The following is a 20,476-nucleotide window of genomic DNA, read 5'->3' on the forward strand; positions in this document are numbered from 1 at the left end:
TGAAAATTGTTGGACACTGGTTATGCTTAATTTTATTTAAATAAAATTAAAATAACAATAAAAAATTTGTCCTGTTCTTGCTGTCATTTATATATCAAGTATTTTTAAAAAGTTCAATCCTTATTACATATACAGTAGAATCCTGCTAGTCCGAACATCGCTAATCCAAATGTCTGCCTAATCTGAACAGGTTCCAGTCAACAGAGAGGAAATTTTCTGAGTGAACCACATGAATAAGACTTTATCAAGCTTGTCAAACGAAGGCCTTGCTGTTTGTTGATTTTTAACTGATTTTTCTGATGCACAAAACTGTTTGATCTTTGTGTGGTTTTTTCCAGTCTGTTATTGTGGCCTTGCCCACTCCAAACTCTACTGCAAATTTTATTGTACTTTCACTCTTGTCCAGCCTTTTTAAAAATTCCAGCTTATCTTTCAATGCACACATTGTGTGTTTCTATTTTATGGCCATTATAGCAGCAGACTAAACTAAATTAAAATACTGTAGAGCAAAGAGTACATTCAACATCCACAATTAAGCATGCTAAGTACATAGTAGCATCAGTGAACTAATTGGAATCCTGGCCTGTGTATTAAAAACAATGTTTTTACAGTTAAAATAATTATAAGCTAAACAATGAAGGCAGGTTGCCATTTCAAAATTACAAAACTTGTTTTTGTTAACTGTTTGCACCTTCTATTGAATACAAGTCAGATGAAATAAAGGATGGGGGTGCTGACATCATTGATGGTGTTGGATCTATATAAACCAGACCTGTTTTATTGCTTGCTTCTGCAAAAAAAGCAATTTTTAATATAAAATTATACAAGAATTTATTATTCTGTTACTTACAAAACATAAATTACTTTTATTTACTAAGTAGTATGTTCTTTTTTGATGTGTTATACCGCTTAAAAATTTTTTAAATGTGTTGTGTTAAAATGATTTATTTTAATTTAATTTGAAATCCATGTATTAATTGAAAAGAAAAGATGGATTGACCAAATTTATTAATATTTAGCAAAATATATAATACAGTCATATTAAAAGAATATCTTTTTGTAAAATATATATACTAATTGTTGTTTAAATTGTAGAAGAAATAAAATTAAAAATTACGATTTTTTTTTATACTATAAATTATTTACTTTTATTTAGAATAGTATTTTTTTAAATATATATAAATAAATAAATAAATATATATATATATATATTATTTATTTATTTATTTTATTTATTTATTTATTTTTTTGTTTTAGGATTTATTATTTTGTCCTGACTTCACTGTTTCTGTTTCAAAGAGATCTGGACCGGTATGTTTCAATTTATTTAAAAATTTATAAAAATAGCAATATTTTTAAAATCTTGATGTTATTAAATGTGAAAAGTACTATTATATCTCTAATAAGAATTTGTTTTAAAATTTCCATAATTTACTATGTATTTATTTTTAATTTTATGTTGTTATATACATATATGAAGGATAATTGATAAATAAGGTCTGCTACCACAGCATACCATAAAGTGCAGGGATAGAAACACATGGCTACTACAACTTAGTAGCCATATATATCCAGTCTTTATCTGTGATATATTAATTCATTGTATTGTATCATTGCACAAAAATCAGATTTAAACATAAACTTGTCTTTCTCATTCTGGATTAAGTAGCTGTTGTTGATTAAATTTAATATTGGAAGGTTGTATACAAAGAGAGAAGCAATTAATTTTGTGCAGTATTGTAAAATCTTCACAGTTTTTCAATGTCTACAAATGAGAATTCATTAATCAAAGCCAAATATATTGAATTTCAGTAATTTTCTGCTTTATAATGCAATGCCTCCAACTGCCATTCATGTAACTTCATTTTTATCTGTAGTTAGCTATAAATTTTAGCTATTTAATGTTATAATTTTAATTATATTTAATTTAATTATTATAAGATATCTATAAATTACAATTGCAATAAATGTTGTATTAATTAAATAATAACCAGAGTTTTATTAATTGAAAAATATAAGATGATAATCAAGATTTTTTTAAATATTACTGTTTTTAGGATAATCCTGAGGATCTTCAATCAATTGACAGTTGTGAATACATCTGGGAAGCTGGAGTTGGCTTTGCTCATTCTCCATCACATGTACCTCAACACGATTATAATCGAACAGAGATTTTAAAACTGTTATTGACATGCTTCAGCCAAACTATATATTTACCTTCTAATGGTAAGAGATGCATTATAATTTTAACTAATGCATTAGAATTATAATGCATTATAATTTTAACTAACAATAATTAACAATATTCATCATATTTTATATTAAAACAGTTCCAATGATTAAGATTAAAACAGTTATATCATATAAAAATTATCACGAGAATTTTTAAATTTAAATAATTTTATGAATATCATATCACTGTACCATTATGACAAGAACTGTGTTATTAATGAGAATTGCAAGATCCATCAAATAATGTATGTGAAATCTTACATAAGTAATGATACAGTGTAGATACACAGTGACTTTTTGATCTACCTGTAAATAAATTTTATCATAATGAATTCAGAATTATAAATATTAGTAAAATATTCTCTATAATAATAATAATGCTCTAGCATATTACATTAGGGATAGTCAAAAACAAGCCCTGATTGAAGTAAAAAGTAAAAATCTGCTCAAAGTCAAAACTACAATGGTCTTTGACAATATAGAATGAACATTCTCGAAGAAATCTGACAAAATAAAGTATTGCATGGCCAGTTTCTGGAGAGGATCAAAGACAAAGTGGATAACAACAAAATATGGCAATGATTAACATCTGGAACATTTAAAAAAAAAATAGAAGACCTCATTTTAACTGCTCAAGATCAAGCTATCCAAACAAACAATCAAAGCCAGAATCAAAAGTCATCAGATGGTGCAAAATGTATACTGTGCAAACAAGCTGCTGTAAACAATGATTACTTAATCCATCAGGATCATCAAGATACAAGCATTGACAATACTGTTCCCACCTCCACTATTTTTACTGGTGCTGAACAATATTAATGCTTTATCACTGTCTGAAATAGATTCAGTTTTAATTCATACTCTCTCTCTTTTCCAAGAAGCACTCACTAAATTTACAGGCACTGACCCTGCACAATGGCCACACATTCCCAAAATGAACACTTCTAAACTAAACTAGGGAAAACTAGTTTTCCTTAGTTTAGTTTAGAAGTGTTTAGTAATATGTAACTGTACATATAATATGTAAAGTAGTTTAGTAATATGTAACTGTACATTATATATGAATATATAATGTACAGTTACATATTACCAGATTGCACTCATTCTATTTCTACATTCTCAGACATCACACACTAGTCTACGCTGGTGCAGTCAACAATAGTGACCTAACATGAACTAAAACTACTCTCACAGACAGACTCTCACAAATCGAAAATTTTTCAGAAGCCTGGCAAAGAGTAGAAATACGAATAGATAAAATTAGACTGCAACTAGACAGGCTGACACAATATGCTAATAACAAAACAGTGCCTAAATTAATAAAATGACTAAAAAAAATTTCCAAGAAGATGCAGAAAAGAAGAAGAAAATGCAAGAAGAAGAAAATGCAGACCAAGCATGAATGCAGTGTCCACATTGCAGAATACATTGACATATTGAAACAAAAACTTGCAGCCAAAGCACAGTAACTCAAACAATACAAAATTTTCTCTATACAGAAACAAAATAAATTATTCATAAACGATGAAAAACTCTTCTACAGGCAAATTAACACCAAATCCACTACTGATTCCGAACACAATGGCATTCCAACTGAAGATGAACTTACAAATTATTGGTCTTCTCTTTGGTCTGCTGCTGTCATGCACAATGCTGAAGCAGACTGGATCAAAGAGGAGAGTAAAGACATGCAGGGTATACCTAGTATGCATTGTGTTGAAATAAATAAATAAGACATCCATTGCACAATGCAGAAAACATACAACTGGACGACACCTGGTGTAGACAACATTCTCAATTTCTGGTACAAAAAATTCACATCCCTGCACTAGGAACCAACTAAACATTTAACTCATATCATCAACAATCCACAAGACATGCCAAATTTTCTCATGCAGGGCATCATCTACATGAAATCAAAAGACAACAACAAAGACCCTGCACAGTAGACCGATTACATATCTTCCAACACTTTACAAGATTCTTACCTCTTGCATTGTTTGAGATTCAGAATTTTACTGAATTTCCTTAATTATTTCCCCTCATAACTAACAAAGTTGTGCAACGGAGTTTGTGGGAATTTTTATGACCCTCCTTCCTATCTGTAAACATGCCTCTGTTCAAGCACTCATTCTCACCCTGTAACAACTTAAAGTTTATAGTTCACATCTAAATTTCGTCACTTGTTTTGGTCCTGGAAACACCTATAACCTTTATCGCTTATAACAATCGATCACATGATCAAGTTTCCCATCACAAAGCTACAAAAGATGCTTATTCTCCCCCCCCTCGGGGGAGTCTCTTATCAAAAGCCAGACCAACGCCATTGAAGACTGTCCCAACGGATCCACAAAATCCGCCGCATCTCCGAGCCCACATATCATTATCAGTCGCATCTTGGTCATGAATTTTTATACTTGTGCCAATCTGGGATACCTATGAATAATTCTTGGATATCTGTGTGCCATCAAACAAACTCGAATTGCCATGGAAACCTACAAAGAGGTATGAAACCACTCTGTAAACTCTCTCTCGAGCCCCTACACGTATTAGGGAAATTAGCATTTGTAACTTGTCCATTTTGTTAATTTCAATAAATCTTGTTTTATTCATTAACTGATGTCATTATTCGTATATCGTCTTTGCCTTATTGTCGACCTCTAATACTCTCCCTACACTTGCCTGACAGAAAGAGTCCCGACCCTCAGGACCCAAATCATAAACTAGCCATCCTAGACAAGTAGGCAGGTCAACGACCTGTTGCCGGAAAGGAAGGTCTGATTTCCTCTTACCTCCTGACAGTACTCATAATTGCAAACAAAATATACACTTGTATTGATGAACACAACATTTTTACAAAACAACAAAAAAGGTTGCCACAGAAATCACTAAGGTTGCAAAGAACAACTACTTATTGACTCTGGTATCCTATGGCAAATTCATAAGCAACACAGAAACATACACATGGCATATGTACCAGGTTGTTCAATAAGTTTTGTCGTTCGATAAAAAAAACACAATTTTATGGTTTGAAATACATTTTATTATTCAATATAATTTCCCTGAACTTCAATACACTTGTTCCAGTGATCTTCTAATTTATGGATTCCATCCCTGAAGTGAGAATCCGGAAGACTGTCGAAATACGCTTCCACGGCTGCTATTACCTCTTCGTTCGATGAAAATCGTTTCCCACGCATGAATTTTTTAAGATGTGAGAACAGCCAGAAGTCAGAGGGAGCTAAATCTGGCGAATAGGGAGGATGTTGCAACAATTCGTATTTTAATTCGCTGATTTTCGCGATGGTTTTTTGAGCTGTATGAGAGGGTGCGTTATCTTGATGAAAAATGATTTTTTTCTTCTGTAAACCAGGTCTTTTCTCACGAATTTTTATATCCAGCTGGTCCAAAAGATTACAATAATAGTCTGAGTTGATTGTTTTACCAGTTTGGAGATAATCCACGAACAAAATTCCTTTTGCATCCCAAAAAACTGATGCTAACACCTTCTTGGCCGATTTCTGGACCCTAACTCGCTTCGGAGCCGAAGTACTGGGTTCACACCACTCCTTAGCCTCTTGTTTTGATTCAGGATCATGATGGTAGACCCAAGTCTCATCCATAGTAATGAAACGACGCACAAAATCCTTTTTATTTTTTCTAAAACGCTCCAAATGTTGCTGAGAAAGTTGCATTCGAATGTGTTTTTGCTCCATAGTTAGCGAATGCGGCACCCATTGTGCACACAGCTTTCTGTAACCCAAAACATCAGCCAAAATATTGCTCACACTGCCTAATGAGATCCCTAGGGCTTCTACTAAATCTCTCTCAGTTAATCGACGATCTTCCAAAACCATATGCTGTATTTTTGCTACGATTTCTGGTGTTGATGCACTTTTTGGACGTCCTTCACGTGGATCGTCTTCAAGACTTGTACGGCCACGTTTAAATTCAGCAACCCATCTTTCTACTGTTCTAATTGAAGGTGAAGAGTCCTTATACACTTTTACCAATCGTTCATGAATTTGTTTTGGTGCTACACCTTCCAAAAATAAGAATTTTATCACTGCACGATATTCAATTTTTTCCATTGTAAAAAAATACACTGACACGTCAACTTTGAACAGCTGCAAATATAGAAATGAGTTGACAGATCTACATGAAACTTCACACGTGTTTATAAAAAAGTAGTACTATTTTTAGAGTAATAAAACGACAAACCTAATAGCGCCATCTCCTATTGAACGACAAAACTTATTGAACAACCTGGTACATTGACTACAGAAAACATTTGATAATGTCCCACACATTTGGCTGCTGCAAACACTTCACATCTATAAAATCTATCCCCATCCCAACTCATTAGTTTTCTTGGTTCTGTCATGCTCCACTTGAGGACAACATTACATCTTAACCTCCATAACACTCAAATAGAAACAAATCAGATATACAGGTATTCCTTGCTTAATGTATATCAGTGTGTCAAAATGTTCTCAATATATTGGAATTGGTTTGTTTTACAAATCAATGCTCTGATGATTTTCTTTTTGCTTCCTCTGCCAGAGCTGCTCAAACTTTGTGTTCATGGACCAGTTTTTTTATTCCAGTCCCTTGTGGACCAGTATTTTTGTGACATTAAATGAAATTAATTATAAAATGAACAAATATTTATTGTGACTATCACAATACCAGGCTGCAATTTTTCGTTAGTGTTCTCAATCTTTTTAGTAGTGTCTTGTCCCTGTACATCATACTTTTCCTGTTAGCAATAGAGTCGTGCTGGACATCTATTTAACTCAGTTCAGGGAAAATTTTTTTAATTGAAATAATGTGATTTCCAGTGCAAACTAGAAGTCACATTATTAGGACCTCCTGCCCTCTAAGCTTTCCATATCTGGTCTTGACTTTATCTAACACTGTTCTTGAGATTAAGGAAGGACAGACAACAGTGGGAATTTATAGGTCTACATTTTTTTCAAATTGCAGTCCAACAAAGAGAATGAGTTCAAATGCATTTTTTTTCATTTTTAATTTTAGACTAAATTAATAAGAAAAATAAAATTTAAAAAATTTGGTTTTAATCATTTTTTTAAAAAAAGCCATATTTATAAGTAATTTCTTGGGACAATTTCAATCACCAGTCCATTCCTGATGCTGTTTAACTAATAAAGGGAATCAAAAATAATAAAATAACATTTTAAAAAACTTTTTTAAAGACAATTTAAAATTTTTATTAATATAATAGATAAAATTATGAAATTTTAAATGAGAACTCATGGCTCAGTAATAAACTGTTTGCAGACATTTATCCATAGACTATATTTGAGTAGCACTATTTTACATCATTTTGCCATAGCAGGCATTCAAACATGGCAGCGGACATATTGTACTGTAAAACTAATCTGTGGTAGACAAAGCATATTTTTCACATGTGATTTGCCCCCAATGGCCACACGATGTATGGTTATCATCACTTTTGGAGAGCACCAGCTTGATAAGGATATTGCATAGCAATGGATAGGCAATATGTGAACAGTGTTGCCAGGACTGGTGATTTATTGTTAGATTAGTGATATTCCAAGCTAGTTGGTAATTTGGCAAAGATTTTTTTCAACCTGGCAATTTTTTGGTACTATTGTAAATTTTATTCAGATTGTATTTGAGTTTCTTCCTATAAACAGGGTTGGAGTAGGACCTATGCAAACTAGAAAATTACCAGTGCCTAGGGTCCCGATCTAAAAGTTATCCATAAATAGATTTGTAAATGCTTTTATTTATTACCAATTCTTGTAGTGTATGGATAGAAGCAAATATCAGATATGATCAATTGGAAAATTATCAGTACTGAATCTTATCAGTAGAATTCAATATCATATCCTTTAAAAATTTTTTTGATTAAATTATTTGTTGCATTTAGAAATATATAAAAATAGTTTTATAAATTATTAAAAGAATATAGTGATGTCTTATACTTTGAATTTAATTCATTCCAGAAGGTCATTTGAACTCCAAATTGTTTGAAGTATGAATCATTTCTTCCCATTAGAAATAATGGAAAGTGAATTAATCCATTCCCAGACTCTGAACAATAACCATTTAAATAAACTTAAAACAGCAAATACACATAATTTAAGATAAAAAAATAACACAATTAAATGCCTTAATAATAAAATGAAAATTTCATTTATTGGTCGTACATTGTGGACATCTGTATCTTACAATTAAATCATACATCTATGTTAACAGTTGTGAAATTTAACATATTGTAGATAACTTGAGATTTTATCTCTTGTTTAGAATCTTACTTTAAACTCTTCAGATTTTGTCTGAATAAAATCAAGTTGTAATGCTTTTGGATAAAATCATATCAGGCATATTATGTTTTATGACTTTTGAATACAATATAAAGGCTGTACAAGCAGTAAAAACAGTTGTAATGCATATGAGGGAAGAGCCTCCAAAACTTCAGACAAGTCAAATATGGTTTAAAAAGTTGTTTGGAAAATTTTGAATTAAAGGATACAAAACATGTGGGTCACCCAAAAGCCGTCAACAAAAAAAAATTGCAAGAAGAAATTGTTAAAAATTGACAAATTACACATTATATAGTATATATAACCAAACACACTAAAAAGAAAGTGAAAAAGTACTGAAAACATACGAGCATAATGCAAGAGTGAGAGTCAACTTTGATCCACAACGTATTACATTTATGCTTCAAGTACATTTTTTCACATTCAACGAAGGTGATTAATTCAATGATTATGCATACTCAGTTGCTGGTAGTAAATATAAATACATAACCAAACAATCGCCTTAAATAATCTGCCTATAATCAGGCTATTAACTAAATTAATTATAATTATTGTTAATTTAGTTAAGAGATGGTGCCTAATGTCTACATCTAGTAGCAAATTATGTCTTTCACAATTGTATACCGAAACTAGTTTGTGTTAGGTGACAAACAATTTCTTACAGTAGAGAAAGTACCAAATATTACTTTTTCTGTTAGGGAGTGTGCAAGAAAAATATCAGTTTCGGTGAAGAGTATCAAAAGTGCTCACGTAAAGAAAAGTGTGTAATTCAACCAAATGTAAATGCAAGAAGAATGAAAAATTACTTAACTCAAAATGTCACGATAGTTTGATACATTTGAATAAGCAGTAAGAATTATTAGAGTTCTATAGTTTTTCCCAACAAATTTTTTGATATTTTTGTATATGTACAGTACTTCTAATATTAAGCTGAAACAGATTTTCCTTAATTTTGTTACATTCATTAAATCATTCTAATATTAATAAAGCAAAAAGTTTTTTGATTTATTAAATAAAAATTTGTTTAAATCCATAAGTTACTTTATTAAAACTTAACATATTCATATGGTTTTCCTAAATTTCAAAAGAAACTTCAATACAAATAACTTAATTCAGGAATGTTAAATTATCATTTCTACATCACATTTATTAACTAATTTTGAATAATTGTTAAGTTTCAAAAAACAACAATTCACATTACCAATATAATTACTAAACAATATTTTAATATATAAAAACTATTTCATAGAAAATATTCTATAATTCATATTCTATCAAATCAGAAATAATTTATAAAATTTTGTTACATTTATGTCTTGTTTCAGTTTTATAGAATTCATAATTTAATTTTATAATAAATATTATTTTCTACAAAATATGACTAACAAAATTTTTTTTAATTATAGAAGCTCATCAACAGCCAAATAAGTGGATTAAATATTTTACGTCAGCAGATAATAGGTGGTTTAAAAGTCTGATTTTTAAATATAACAAATTTTATTACTGTCTTTGTAGATATTTAATTATGGTTTTTTTTTGTTTTTGTAGACATGCTCTTCCTCTTTTCACATCTTTGTTAAATATTGTAGCTGCTTATGATCCTGTTGGTTATGGGCTGCCTTTCAATCATCTCCTGTTTACAGATTCAAGAGAACCACTTGTTGAAGTTGCCCTCCAAGTTCTCATTGTAACTCTGGATCATGATTTCAGAGAAATTGGAGATGACAATAATGAGGTTATTATTATATTTAGATTAATAATTGTTTTTTTGATATAATTATAATTATTATTGTTGTGTTAAGTGAGATATACTCGGTTAACACCGGTGGCTGTGTACTATGCCGGACCAAAGTCAAGGCATAGTAACCAAAACAGAAATTAAAGAAGTGTATCAGTGTGTGTGTCTGTATTCAGGAATTTTCTCACAATATGACATGTATTCAATATAGTGGCCTTCTGTAGTGTGATTATGTGTTTCTATTCAATTCTAATGTGCCCAGGCTTTTGTGTAGTGTGTGTGGTATGACACCTGTAGAGGAGAGAACAACAGGTACAATAAGCACCCTATCCATCCTCCACAGATGCCTTATTTCCTGGGCGAGTTCTGTGTACTTGCTAATTTTTTCAGTGCATGCGTTTTGTATATTGTGAGTGTTTGGAATTGATATGTCTATAATGTATGTGATTTTATTGTGTTTGTCAATGAGTGTGATGTCTGGTCTGTTGTGGTAAATTGTTTTATCTGTGATTATGGCTCTGTCGTAGTACATTTTGTGCGTGTTGTTTTCCAATACTGTCTGTGGAATGTATTTGTAATATGGTTCGTGGATGTCTACTAATTTGTGTTTCCTTGCAAGCTCTTGGTGTATTATATTTGTTACTTGATTATGTCTGTGTAAATAATCTGTTTGTGCCAAGAGCTTGCAACCAGAGGTGATGTGTTGTATAGTTTCTGGCATGATGTGACATTTTCTGCATGTGTCATTTGTGAGTGTTGCATCTTTGAGTATGTGTTTTCTGTAGTTTTTAGTATTTATGACCTGATCCTGTATGGCAATCATGAATCCTTCCGTCTCCCCAAAGAGGCATCCCCGAGCTAACCAGCTGTTTGACGCAGTTTTGTCAACAAAATCATGGGCCAGATCATAAGGATGCCTGCCATGGAGTGCCTTTCGAGCCCACGATTGCTTAATGGTGTCTATGCTTTTTATATGTTGTGTTGTGTCCATATGATGTGAGTGTAAGTTTAATGGTGTGTTATTCGAGTCTGCTAGAGTTACTGCTTTATGTAATTGTGATGTTTCTTGTTTTTTGTAGAAAAACTCTCGCAGTGACTGTATTTGTTTGTAGTGAAGGTTAACTATGTCAATCAGGCCACGTCCGCCATCTTTACGTGGAAGGGTTAATCTTTCTGTGGCGGATTTAGGATGATGTTGTTTATGCTTAGTAAGTGTAGTTCTTGTTTTCCTTTGGAGTTGCTCGAGATCTGTGTGAGTCCAATGTATAACTCCAAAAGAATATGTGAGTACTGGGATGACATATGTGTTTATTGCTTTAACTGTGTGTTTTGCATTTAACTGTGTTCTGAGAATAGCATTTAACCTACTTTGGTATTCTTTAATTAATCTTTGCTTTATTTGTGCATGTTCTGTTAGTTTGGCCTGTTGGAATCCTAAATACTTGTAGAACTTGCCCTCTTCCATGGATTCAATAACGTCTCCATTTCCAAGTGCAAAATCTTCTTTCTTCAGGATTCCTTTTTCTATGTGAAGTGTTTTGCATTTATCTAGGCCAAATTCCATTTGTATGTCCTTGGTGTATGAATGTGTGATTTGTAGGAGTTGATGAAGTTGTTTTTGTGTGGATGCATAAAGTTTTATGTCATCCATGTACATGAGATGTGACAGTGTATACTGTGTTGTTTTTTCATGCCTGATATTGTAGCCATATTGTGTGTTGTTTAACATGTTGGATAATGGATTCAAGGCTAGGCAGAACCAGAGAGGACTCAAGGAATCTCCTTGAAAAATTCCTCGCCTAATAAAGATTTGGTTTGTTTGTATGGAAGTGTTATGAACCCTGAGATGTAGTGTTGTTCTCCAGTGCTGCATAGCGTTTTGAAAGAATGTAATGAGTGATGGATGTATTTTGTACATGTGTAGAATATGTAGCAGCCAACTGTGTGGAACACTGTCGAATGCTTTTCTGTAGTCTATATATGCCATGTGTATGTTTCTGTGTTGTTTGTGTGCTTGCCGTAGAATGACTGAATCTATGAGTAACTGTTCTTTGCATCCCTTGTGATTTCTACGGCAACCTTTTTGTTGTTCTGTTAGAATGTCGCGTTCTTCAACATGTTTGTATATTTTGTTTGCAATACAGGATGTCAATAATTTGTAGAGTGTTGGAAGACATGTAATTGGTCTGTATTGTGTGGGGTCTGTGGTATTGTTGTTTTTAGGTTTCATGTAGGTGATGCCCTGAGTAAGAAAATTTGGCATGTCTTGTGGATTGATGATGATGTGTGTTAGGTGTTTAGCTAGTTCCTGGTGCAGTGATGTAAACTTTTTGTACCAGAAATTGTGAATGTTGTCTACACCAGGTGTCTTCCAGTTGTGTGTTCTGTTAACAGTGTATTGGAAATCATGTATGCTTATTTCAACACAGGGCATAGTTGGTATGTTGTGTAAGTTTCTGTTCTCCTCCTCGATCCAGCCTGCTTCAGCATTGTGCGTGACAGCACTGGACCAAAGAGAGGACCAATATGTTGTGAGTTCTTCTTCTGTTGGTGTGCCACTGTGCTGTGTATCAGTGTTTGCTTTGTTATTAATTTGTCTGTAAAAGAGTTTTTCATTGTTTGTAAATAATTTATTTTGTTGTTTTCGTAGTGTACATGTTTTGTATCGTTTGAGTCTACGTGCTTTGGCAGCAAGTTTCTGTTTTAGTGTATCAATGTATTCTGTAATGCGTGTGTTGTGATGTTCGTGTTTTGTGTGTGTTTTTATTTTCTTGAAAATGTTTTTGAGCTGTTTCCTTAATTTGGGTGTTATGTTGTTTTTAGTGTATTGTGTCAGCCTGCCTAATTGCTGTCTAATGTCATTTATTTGTGTTTCTATTCTTCTCTGCCAGGCAGGCTTGTGATAGAATTGTGTTTTCTGTGTATTTGTCTGTGATTGTACTTTCAGTCCATGGTGTGTCACTACTGTGACTGCCCCAGCATAAACTAATGTATGAATGTCTGCGAGTGTAGAAATTGAATGAATGTAGTGTGGTAGTAAGTGAGTGTTTACATAATTTAGTGTTTTTCCTACTTCCTTTGACGTGTTGATTTTTGGTATTCGTGGTCGTTGTGTGGGATCTGTACCTGTATATTTAGTGAGTGTTTCCTGAAATATAAGTGAGAGCGTATTAACTAAATCCAAGTCTATGTTATCAGTGATGGATGAGGAAGTGTCTGTAGTATCATTAGTGGTAATTGTTGTATGTGTGTTATTATCAATGCTTGTTGCTGGATTATCCTGACAGGTTACATGATCTTCATTAATGTTAGATGTTTCTGTCTGTTGATGTATTTGATCAGCAACCTGTTGTTTGATAAGTTCAAGTGTTGTTTGTGGAATAAGGTTGTTGTGTATAATTGTTCTTTTTTGATCAACAACCCTTTGTTCAGTGACAGTGAAATGAGGATATGTGTGAATTTATGGTGTAGTTGTTGTCTGTATGCTGTCATGTTTGTTTCAAGTTTTGTGATCGTGTAAATAAGTATGGATGATAAACTCGTTCATTTTTACTGTCCATTTCATCCGTTGGCGTGGTTTTCCAGCCTTTGTGGTCTGTGGATGCATTGCCACAGAAACACCAAGGCTGGGTTGGTTCCTCACATCTGTTGAGGGCATTGCAGTAGCCATGCTTGGGCCGGTGCTGCTTTCGCCACCGGTAACCAGGGAAGACTGTGGCCTATTTTTCGAACGTGAGCCTCTGCCTAACCCACGAACGCGGACCTTGTTAACCCGGGCGACGTCCGAGCCGGTATCACACTTTGATCTAGTTATCACCATAATAAATATCTCCACAGAATGTGAGTGTGGTCACTCTTAGCTTCATTTCTCCCCATAGACCTTACTGGCATGGGTGTCCCTACCAGGAGCTTGTGCTCCAGCCTGCATTGCCCTATGGATCAGTAAAATTACTGGGCTCTCCCACCACAACCAGGTGGTGACCATGGGAGAGTTATTATTATTATTATTATTATTATTATTATATTTAGATGTATTTGAGTCTATTTTGAAATACTGATTTGAAAAATTAAAAATGATTTATTAAGATTGGTTTGCATTTATGAAGGTTATCAATGCAGAAGCTGTAGTCTTTGTCATTACCTCAGCATGCCATTGAACAATATATCAATGTAGTGCATGTTGGAAAAGTTGGATTGGCATTGAATTTGATGTTGAATGATGTCAATGTAAATGATACTTACATTGGTTGATACTTAATTTTTCTGCTTGCTGTGCAGGTAGAAGTTGAACCTTGCTCAACTCATAAATGCTTTTTCCATCACAATCTGACATCATGATAACTATTATGTCATAGCTTTGCCACTTACCATTGTAGATTCTATTGTAGTGAGAATCAGTCTTTATATTCCAATTTAAAACATATTTCAGGATTAATTTTAAAAGAAAAGAAAGAAAGAATTTCTTTTAAAATCAAATGGAAATCAAATGATTTAAAGGCTCATGTATGTGACAGAGGGGCTGATGTATGCATATATTGTCAGTCAGTAGTGGTTTATTGTATGTGTGATTGGCAAAACAGTCATAAATGTGATTAATATGATAAACTAACCTGTGAACCAAGTTTGTTTTTACTATACTGTACTGGTATATACATACAAAATCCAGTTAATCTGACAATCTACTGTAATCTAATCAGATATCTGTCAGATTACAGAGAGACTACTATGTTATATTAGTTCATAGTTCTAAAGAAGGGCCAATAAATCCAAGAATACTAGGAACTCATATATTTTTGTTGCAACAAAGTAATGTTTTATTTGTATTCTTATTTATCAACTTTTAGTCATTTATAAATACTAGCAAAAATTCCCAGTGTTGCACAGGAACTCAGGGAGGGAGTTGAGTTGTTGTAGGATAGTGTGTGTTTCTCATAGGGTGGCAGAGACTAATTTTGCAAAATTTGGTTCAAATCAGTCAAAGGGTTTGGCAATTTGTGAGGGATGAAATTAGAGAAAGGAATGAGGGTCCTAATTTTAAAGTAGCATAGTTTGGAGGATTGTAGAGTGTAACTATGCAAAATTTGTCCAGATTGCTCAAAAGATTTGGAAGTTTGGGTTTAGGGGAATGAAATCAGAGAGAGGGAATGATGGGTCCAAGTATTTCCTATAGGGTACCAGAGAGTAACTATATGAAATTTGATCCAGATCAGTCAAAGGATTTGAGAGTTCGTAAGGGGAGATGAATCAGCAGGAAGGAGTGATGGATCCAATTTTTAATGTAGGTTATGTGCAACAGAAAGTAATAAGCTTCCCAATGGTGAAAGAATGTTAAAAATTGGTTCAGTATGTTATGAGATTAACTTGAAGTATGAAATAAACAAATAAACAAACATTTTTCCTTTATGTACATTCATTTAACTCATAATTTGCTTGGCCCTTGACACTGGTTTATTTTGTGACAATTGTGACTTTTTTTTAGGCATTTTATCACCGATAAGACTCATTGGCAAATGTGCACAACTGAAAAGTAACTGAAAGAACTCAGTTTATATAGGTAGATATTGCATAACATAAGATTAATTTTTATTTTTAAATAATGGTACATTATTGATACTACAATAATAAACACATACAAATACTATAGGCCTACTTAGAAAAGTTTAGTTTCATCTAAAGGAAATAAATTTATTCCTTGTAAGTATCTGATAACATAAGAGTATTATTATAAGAAACAATTGGTCAAAACAATATAATAAAAGCATATACACAACTACTTAAACTGCAAGAATTGAAACTGAGTAAATAAGATAATAAGTTTAAAGAAGCCCACCAGGTGGCAAAAGGAATTGACCAAGAACGGAGCAGATAAATGACAATGCAAGAGCAATGGTATGGTAAAAAACATCATTCTTGTGCATTTTACTTTTTTATTATGAAAATAGTATATATCCTATGTTCATCTGGAAGGTATCAGCTTTCCAATAACAAAAGAATTTTAAAAATAGGTTTGGTAGATTGAGATCACCTGTAATGAATTAACATTCTCACTTTATATATGTGTGTAGATATTGATTTCATAATGTATGAAGTTTGCAATTTGAAAATGAAAATTAAATTTTATATTTGAACTCTTTATTACTCTAATTAAATAAAATCTAGATATTTAGACGCCAGTTTTATTAATTTTAAAAATTAGAATTTTAAACTGAAAGTTAAGGGCTTCTAAATATCTGATTTATTGTTTATTAAAAACATTTATTTTAGCTAGATTTGAAATTACATTATTATTTACTTAGTTTTCTGATAGAAATAGTTAGCACATTATTAATTTAAGGATATTTTATTTGTAGAAGACAATGCCAGAAAATCTCTTCATCAACTATTTGTCTCGTATTCATCGTGAAGAAGATTTTTCGTTTGTACTGAAAGGATTTACACGCTTATTAAACAATCCACTTATTCAAACATATTTGCCTAATTCCACAAAGAAAATTCAATTTCACCAAGAATTATTAATATTCTTTTGGAAGATGTGTGATTATAATAAAGTATGTGAATTATATAAATGCATTCTAATAACATTAATTTTTTAAAAATTGTTTCCTATCTTTTATCCAAAATATAAATTTGTGTTATTGAATAGAAATTCATGTTTTACGTTCTGAAAAGTAGTGAAGTGTTAGAGGTATTAGTTCCAATTTTATATCATCTAAATGATGCTAGAGCAGATCAATGTAAGTTTATTTTCAGGCATTTGCAAGTCAAAATTTCTAATTAAGCTACAAATTTTTATTAATATAAAATCATTTTCCATATTTCAGCTCGTGTAGGTTTAGTACATATTGGAGTGTTTATTTTGCTGCTACTGAGTGGAGAAAGAAATTTTGGCGTGCGATTAAATAAACCCTACACAGCAAGCGTGCCAATGGACATTCCAGTTTTCACAGGAACTCATGCAGATCTATTAATAATTGTATGTGGTCTATATTATTTTTGTTTTAAAAAAATCATATAAGTGAATAATTTTTCAATTGTAGGTATTTCATAAAATTATTACCACGGGTCACCAACGTCTTCAGCCATTATTTGATTGTCTATTAACTATAATTGTAAATGGTAAGAATAGATTTTAATATTACACTTTCTTTTCTATTTATAAACAACAATGTTATATTTCAGTTTCACCTTATTTGAAAACTCTGTCAATGGTTGCAAGCACAAAACTTTTGCATTTACTTGAGGTAATATTTTTTACTAATACTGTATTTCCATAGATTATTTATAGTAACGAAAGTATTTTATTAATTTTACTTGTTTTTGTTTGTTTGTTTGTTTTTTCTTAAAGGCTTTTAGCACTCCATGGTTTTTATATTCAAATTCTACAAATCACCATTTAGTGTTCTTTTTACTGGAGATTTTCAACAACATTATACAATACCAATTTGATGGTAAGTATAGAAGATGTTTTTAATTTTACCATTTATTGATTAAAACCTTAACATTGTGGTTTTCAAATTTTTCATGACTTTGTCACAATGACTACACTTTAGGTGCACAATACCCTCCTTGTGTGAATATTGAAGATGGGTGATAATGCACTATAAATTAAGAAAAAATACAATAAAATGAACTTTTATTTTTATTATTTATTAATAATATCTTTGTTATAATACAATGGAAATTACAAACAAAACATTTAAACATGCTAATACTGTTTGTAAGCCTAATTGTAAAGCAAAGAAATTTAAATTTGCTATCATTCAAAATTGCTTTTATTGGGAAATTTTAGCCTAGAGATGAGTACATTGTCCCTAATATCAGGTTGTATTTCTGATAAGACAACTTGCATTTCTTCTTGAATTTTTTAGCGTAAATCTCACAAATTATGGATTGGGTTATAATATTGTTTAATCCAGAAATGCATTATGTATTTTTCGATTCCTGATGTAAATAGCAACATTTCTTCCAAATGATAAAGCCTTCTTTCTTTCTTCTTTTCTCTGAGAATCTTATGACTTTGTCTAAATCTTAGTATTTAAATTTTTAAAACTATTATGAATACTTTATATAAATAGTTTGAAAACCACTGATTTCACAATAATCATGCAATTAAAGTTATTCCTTCAATCTGAAGGTGAGAAAAGTAATATGCTATTGCATTTTCAAACATATTTGAAATAAAAATAACTTCAGTGATTGTTTTCAAATTTACAACTTACAATTTATTATGAAGTATTTAAATATACTTAAACAACTCTTTCTTTGCTCAAAGATATTTTTGATGAGAGTTACACAAAGATTTTACATCAGTTCTTGCCTTTTGTTTTTTTTTATAGATTATGCACTGCTGTAGCCTCACTTTTTTGGACTCAGGACCTTGAAATGTCAAGAAATGAAAAAAAATTTGGAGAATTTTTGGAGATTTATTTTTCTATATTGTGAATGTTTGCGTATGTGGAGGCCATTTTTCATCCATTTTGAAAGCTTAATAACTTCTGTGCTTTCTGTCAAAAATTTCTGAAATTTTGCAGGGGGTTTGGGTATTAGGGGATTGATGCTATTAAATTTTGGTAAATGTGAAAGAATAAAATAAAGTAGGTAATGAGTATGAAAGTTATACATATGTAGGTAATAATCATTCATGATTTTTATAAAAATAATTTTCACTGATAAATATGTAGTAACTCAGTATTAAACTTGCTTTATCTGCTTCACAACTTCCAAATTGCTGTCACAGTAGGTTCACAATGTTTTCTTACTTTTCTATTTCTTTAGTCAACATCCCCACTTCCTTCCAATATGTTTTTTGGGGTTATTAGCCACAGGTTCTTTACTTTCACTGATATCAAGTAAGCTCTCCATTAAAAACTCTTTGAATATCTTATTGTAAATAACATAGACATTCACAATGGTTGTACCAAAAATTAGCTCCACTGCAACTTTGATACCATTTTACAGACTTTCATACTGCACTGGAGTAACTGGAATATTGATCAGATCAATTAATATCTGTTTCTCCTGTATTGTAGTCTTCAACTATTTTAGGTGTCAAAATTTATTTATTTTTTCCTGTTTACATTTCTTGTAGAAGTTATTTCTGTTATGTTTTGTGGACAACATAAGAACATCCTGTTTATCTTTCCGCTTAACTACAACTGTTTTCTTTGCATTATGCATTCCAATAATTTTGTTTTTAGATAACTTTTTGTTTACTACCTCCTTGGAAATGCATTACCTATTTTTTCTCAATGTCCCTATAAGAAGTGTACTTCTCTCTAATAAATATTCTGCCAGCTCCACAATGTATAGTAATTATGTGTAATGAATATATGGCCTTTGCCAAAATACTTTTCACTTAGCTTAAGCTTAGTGCTGGTTGATAGGGAAATGTTTTCCTGTTTTTTTTTTTTTTTTCATTTTTACTTTGATAAATTTGTTTACCATAAGTGTATTCAGTAGTATCAGAAATGTTGACCAATTTATCATAACATTTGTGATGTTCCCTTGGAGTATACTGACGAAAATGTAATCGTTCTCTAAATGGGACCATTGTCTCATCTATACATAAAAATTCGCCAGGTATATTGTAATGTTGGGTAAATGTCTTCAAGTTTATTCTTCAGGATATTTATTTTATGTAGTCAGTCACCACAAGTTTCTTCATTATTTGAAAAATTCCACATGGTTTATAGTGCAATACAATTTCTATAGATCTGTTATATGTTCAATAATTTCATACTGTTCATAAAACTTTATTGTGTGATCATTTTCACACAAATTTATGTTTTTCACTCCTTCACTGAACATTTGAGGAAACACCTGTTGCTGTACAGATGAGTTATTGCTGATAGATTTCCATGCATTCTTTGAAGTAGTAGTAATAGTATCACAATTAGTCACATCATCTAATTCATCATCAATATCCAATATATCTTGATAGATTGATTCACTTCATTCCAAGTCACATTCATTTTCAGAAAAATTTGGGTGCTATTCTGAATTTCCACCATCAAACTTGTTGTCACTTGAATTATTGCAGTAAAAACTTTTGATAAAATTTTGCTAAAATTATCCATTTGGTGGTGGTATTGCTACAAACACAATTGACAGTTAACAACTAACTGCATGGGAACCAGTGAGCCTGTATTATCACACCAAATTGCACAATAAGTAAATGTGACAGCTTAATGTC

The 20,476-nt window shown here is 31.7% G+C and overlaps 1 protein-coding gene across 1 annotated transcript in view; it reads left to right on the plus strand.

Moving 5' to 3' along the window:
• LOC136977390 (protein HID1) overlaps window positions 1-20,476 on the plus strand; it is a 65,040-nt gene that overhangs the window by 40,774 nt on the left and 3,790 nt on the right. The window contains exons 5-14 of the mRNA XM_067272850.1: window positions 1,258-1,311; window positions 2,058-2,226; window positions 9,953-10,007; window positions 10,095-10,281; window positions 16,635-16,832; window positions 16,928-17,018; window positions 17,106-17,257; window positions 17,322-17,400; window positions 17,464-17,525; window positions 17,630-17,732. Of these exons, the coding sequence (XP_067128951.1) occupies window positions 1,258-1,311; window positions 2,058-2,226; window positions 9,953-10,007; window positions 10,095-10,281; window positions 16,635-16,832; window positions 16,928-17,018; window positions 17,106-17,257; window positions 17,322-17,400; window positions 17,464-17,525; window positions 17,630-17,732 (1,150 nt within the window). The remainder of the gene's footprint in view (window positions 1-1,257; window positions 1,312-2,057; window positions 2,227-9,952; window positions 10,008-10,094; window positions 10,282-16,634; window positions 16,833-16,927; window positions 17,019-17,105; window positions 17,258-17,321; window positions 17,401-17,463; window positions 17,526-17,629; window positions 17,733-20,476) is intronic.

Source organism: Centruroides vittatus, unplaced genomic scaffold, assembly GCF_030686945.1.
Source record: "Centruroides vittatus isolate TY-2023 unplaced genomic scaffold, ASM3068694v2 contig_458, whole genome shotgun sequence".
NCBI classification, from domain to species: Eukaryota; Metazoa; Arthropoda; class Arachnida; order Scorpiones; family Buthidae; genus Centruroides; species Centruroides vittatus.